At 46.2% G+C, this 4,544-nt stretch overlaps 1 protein-coding gene across 1 annotated transcript in view; it reads right to left on the bottom strand.

The window, feature by feature from the left end:
• The window catches only part of LOC111956914 (calmodulin-regulated spectrin-associated protein 2), a 121,490-nt gene that overhangs the window by 8,889 nt on the left and 108,057 nt on the right, over positions 1 to 4,544 (bottom strand). The window contains 3 exon segments of the mRNA XM_070436527.1: positions 1,798 to 1,869; positions 2,211 to 2,307; positions 4,073 to 4,281. Of these exon segments, the coding sequence (XP_070292628.1) occupies positions 1,798 to 1,869; positions 2,211 to 2,307; positions 4,073 to 4,281 (378 nt within the window).

Genomic DNA, 4,544 nt, shown 5'->3' on the forward strand with positions numbered 1-4,544 from the left:
GAGACGCGACATCTGGTCTGGAGCAGTCATCATGGAGGCAGCAGTTCTGGAGCAGCTATCATGGAGCAGCTAGTCTGGAGGGCAGCTAGTCTGGGGAGCAGGCTAGTCTGGAGCAGTCATCATAGAGCAGCTAGTCTGGAGCAAGTGCATCAGTTGGAGCAGCCTAGTCTGGAGCAGTCATTCAGGAGCAGCTAGTCTGGAGCAGTCATCATGGAGCAGGTAGTCTGGAGCAGGTATTATGGAGCAGCTAGCCTGGAGGCAGTTATCATGAGAGCAGCTAGTCTGGAGCAGGCAGTAGTCGGAGCAGTCATCATGGAGCAGCTAGTCTGGAGCAGTTCATCATTGGAGCAGCTAGTCTGGAGCAGCTATATGGAGCAGCTAGTTCTGGAGCAGCTAGTCTGGAGCAGCTAGTCTGGAGCAGTCATCATAGAAGCAGCTAGTCTGGAGCAGTCATTCATGGAGCAGCTAGTCTGGACAGGCATCATGGAGCAGCTAGTCTGGAGCAGTCATCATGGAGCAGCTAGTTGGAGCAGTTATCATGAAGCAGCTAATCTGGAGCAGCTATCATGAGCAGCTAGTCTGGAGCAGGTATCATGGAGCAGCTAGTCTGGAGCAGTATCATGGAGCAGCAGTCTGGAGCAGCGTATTATGGAGCAGCTAGTCTGGAGCATCATCATGGAGCAGCTTAGTCTGGAGCAGTCATCATGGAGCAGCTAGTCTGGAGCAGTCATCATGGAGCAGCTAGTCTGGAGCAGTTATCATGAAGCAGCTAGTCTGGAGCAGCTATCATGAGCAGCTAGTCTGAGCAGTTCATGAGCAGCGTAGTCTGGAGCAGTATACTGAGCAGCTATCATGAGCAGCTAGTCTGGGAGCAGGCTATCATGAGCAGCTAGTCTGGAGCAGCTACATGAGCAGCTAGTCTGGAGCAGTTATCATGAAGCAGCTATCATGAAGCTAGTCTGGAGCAACTATCATGGAGCAGCTAGTCTGGAGCAGTCTATCATGAGCAGCTATCATGAGAAACAGCTAGTCTGGAGCAGCTATCATGAGCAGCTAGTCTGGAGCAACTAGTCTGGAGCAGTTATCATGAGCAGCTAGTCTGGAGCAGCTATCATGGAGCAGCTAGTCTGGAGCAGTCTCATGGAGCCAGCTAGTCTGGAGCAGTTTCATGGAGCAAGCTAGGTTGAGCAGCTATCATGGAGCAGTTATCATGGAGCAAGCTATCTGGAGCAGCGTATCTGGAGCAGTTATCATGGAGCAGCTAGTCGGAGCCAGTTATCATTATCATGGAGCAGCCTCAGAGCAGTGAGTGCTACAGCAGAGAAAGAGCAAAGTCGGTGAGGCATAAAGCAGAGCGGAGGCAGGAAGCTAAAGGCATCATGTATGAATTGAGGCAGAAGCAGCTGTGGTACTGAGGGGAATGATTCTGCTGTTTTAAAGTAGGTAAATGGTCATCCCTCAACTGATACAGCATGAACGTGAAATAACTTATATTATCAATCAATCAAATGTATTTTATATAGCTCTTTTTACATTAAAAACATGTGTTCTCTATGGRTCAGTTCATACTTAGAATTGATGTTGGTATACTGTATGTGTCTTGCTCAAACATTATCAAAACATAAATGTGAGTTCTTTAAATATTCTGTCAGATGGGGATTTTCTTTGCAAAGATATTACCTCAAGTAAAAATGGAATTGATTGATCAATCTGGTCTGMGATGCAGCAGCAGAAACATAAAAGCTAGATAAAAGTATAGGCCCTCYGCTGATCTAGGGAGGCAGGGGCCTTACTAACCTTCCCTTTCTCTCTTTGGGAGAGCTTAAAAAGAAAGAGATATGGCCTCTCACAGTGCCTAGTTTACTGCTTCTGGGGGGTCTGTGCAAAACAGAGGGGAAAACAGAGAGAAGAGAGGAATAGAGCGAGGAGGAGGAGAGAGAGAGGAAGATTAAGATGCAGAGGTTAAGATGCAGAATGAAAACAATTTTGGTTGCATTACATAGACAAGTCATAAGACACATTAATGTCCTCTTGAAGTAGTATTCAAGCTCTTGTTGCTCTGTAAGGCCTTTGTTGTATCGTAGCCAGCCTGGGTGCCAGTCTGTTTGTGCTTAACTCAACTCKTTTGAGATTGTCATGCCAAAAGAGCTGGCTAAACCAGGTACAGGATAACTGTACGGTCTTTTTAATCAGCCAATAGCTAACCTCACCTGGGGGTCCTCTTATCTCCCGCGTTGCTGTCGTTGTCGGCCAGGTTGAGGGAGGCCAGGGACATGCTGGAGACTGAGAACCCCCGCGGTCGAGTACCTGGACGAGGTAAACACAGAAGACATGTTTGAGTGWGTGTGTGTACTAAATACACATCTACAGTGCCTTTGGAAAGTATTCAGACCCCTTGACTTTTTCCAKATTTTGTTAGGTTACAGCCTTATTCTAAAATGTATTAAAMGTTTTTTTCCCCTCATCAATCTACACACAGACCCTTTACTCAGTACTTTGTTGAAGTACCTTTGGCAGTGATTACAGACTTGAGTCTTCTTGGGTATGACGCTACAAGCTTGACACACCTGTACTTGGAGAGTTTCTCCCTTTCTTCTCTGCAGATCCTCTCAAGCTCTGTCAGGTTGGATGGGGAGTGTTGCTGCACAGCTATTTTCAGGTCTCTCCAGAGATGTTCGATCAGGTTCAAGTCCGGGCTCTGGCTGGGCCACTCAATGACATTCAGACACTCCTGTGTTGTCTTGGCTGTGTGCTTTGGGTCGTTGTCCTGTTGGAAGGTGTACCTTTGCCCCAGTCTGAGGTCCTGAGCGTTCTGGAACAGGTTTTCATCAAGGAACTCTCTGTACTTTGCTCTGTTCATCTTTGCCTCGATCCTGACCAGTCCCAAGTCCCTGCTGCTGAAAAACATCCCCACAGCATGATGCTGCCACAAACATGCTTAATCGTAGGGATGGTGCCAAGTTTCCTCCAGACGTGACGCTCTTGGTTTCATTAGACCAGAGAATCTTGTTTCTCATGGTCTGAGAGTCTGTAGATGCCTTTTGACAAACTCCAAGCGGGCTGTTATGTGCCTTTCACTGAGGAGTGGCTTCCGTCTGGCCACTCTACCATAAAGGCCTGATTGGTGGAGTGCTGCAGAGATGGTTGTCCTTCTGGAAGGTTCTCCCATCTCCACAGAGGAACTNAGATGGTTGTCCTTCTGGAAGGTTCTCCCATCTCCACAGAGGAACTCTAGAGCTCTGTCAGAGTGACCATCTGGTTCTTGGGCACCTCCCTGACCAAGGCCTTTCTCCCCTGATGGCTCAGTTTGGCCTGGCGGCCAGCTCTAAGATAAGTCTTAGTGGTTCAAACATTCTTCTTCCATTTAAGAATGATGGAGACCAATGTGTTCTTTGGGACCTTCAATGCTGCATACATTTTTCTGTACCCTTCCCCAGGTGTGTGCCTCGACACAATCCTGTCTCTGAGCTCTACAGACAATTCCTTCAACCTCATGGCTTGGTTTTTGCTGTGACATGCACTGTCAACTGTGGCACCTTATATAGACAGGTGTGTGCCTTTCCAAATCATGTACAATCAATTTGTAGAAATGTCTCAAGGATGATCAATGGAAACAGGATGCACCTGAGCTCAATTTCGCATCTCATAGCAAAGGATCTGAATACTTATATAAATAAGGTATTTCTGTTGTTTTGTTTGAATACATTCTTTATTTCTTTTTATAAACCTATTTTCACTTTGTCTGTGCTCTTGAGAAAGACACTTAACCTAATTTGCTCCAGGGGTGCCGTACTACTATTACTGACCCTGTAAAACAACACATTTCCCTGTACCTATCCGGTGAATGTAACAACACAAAAATGTATTCAATGAATGTGTTGGTCCCCACAAGGAAAAAGGCTATTTTAGAGTTAGGGGTTAGATTTAGGGTTACAATTAGGGTTAGTTTTAGGGTTAAGGAAAATAGGATTTTGAATGGGAATACATTTTTGSGTCCCRACAAGGATAGTAAAACAAACACTTGTGTGTGTGTGAATCTATTTGTATACTATTTGTAGTATGTGTGTGTTACCCGTGGCTCTGACGGGGGGCTTGGGTGACTCCATGACGTRCCTGTGGATGGATTTGGGGCGTGGCTTCTTTTTAAGACTTCCATGGCGGGGCCTGACATCCATATCCTCCACCTGCTTCAAATGCTTCCTCCTCATGTACTCGTTCTTTATGTAATCTTTCCTTTGCTTGTCGTCCTCTCGCTTCTGCTGCTCCTCCTCTGCTTTCAGCCTAGGGAAAAGGGAGAAAAGAGATGAAGCTTCTATACTTCTGTGGGATTACCAAATAAGAGAAGTTACTAAGGGGCGGATTTTCACTGACTACATTCCAAGTGGAAGTTAAGATTCACCCCTCAATGAATAAAAGAGAAGTAGCTTGGGTCTGAAACCAACCCCGAACGGTAGTTTTCAGACTCCCTAATAGCAGTTTTCAGTCCCCTTAAAGGTAGTTTTCAGACTCCCTAATAGCAGTTTTCAGTCGCCTTAAAGGTAGTT

The sequence above is a fragment of the Salvelinus sp. IW2-2015 genome, linkage group LG32 (genome assembly GCF_002910315.2).
Source record: "Salvelinus sp. IW2-2015 linkage group LG32, ASM291031v2, whole genome shotgun sequence".
Classification (NCBI taxonomy): domain Eukaryota; kingdom Metazoa; phylum Chordata; class Actinopteri; order Salmoniformes; family Salmonidae; genus Salvelinus; species Salvelinus sp. IW2-2015.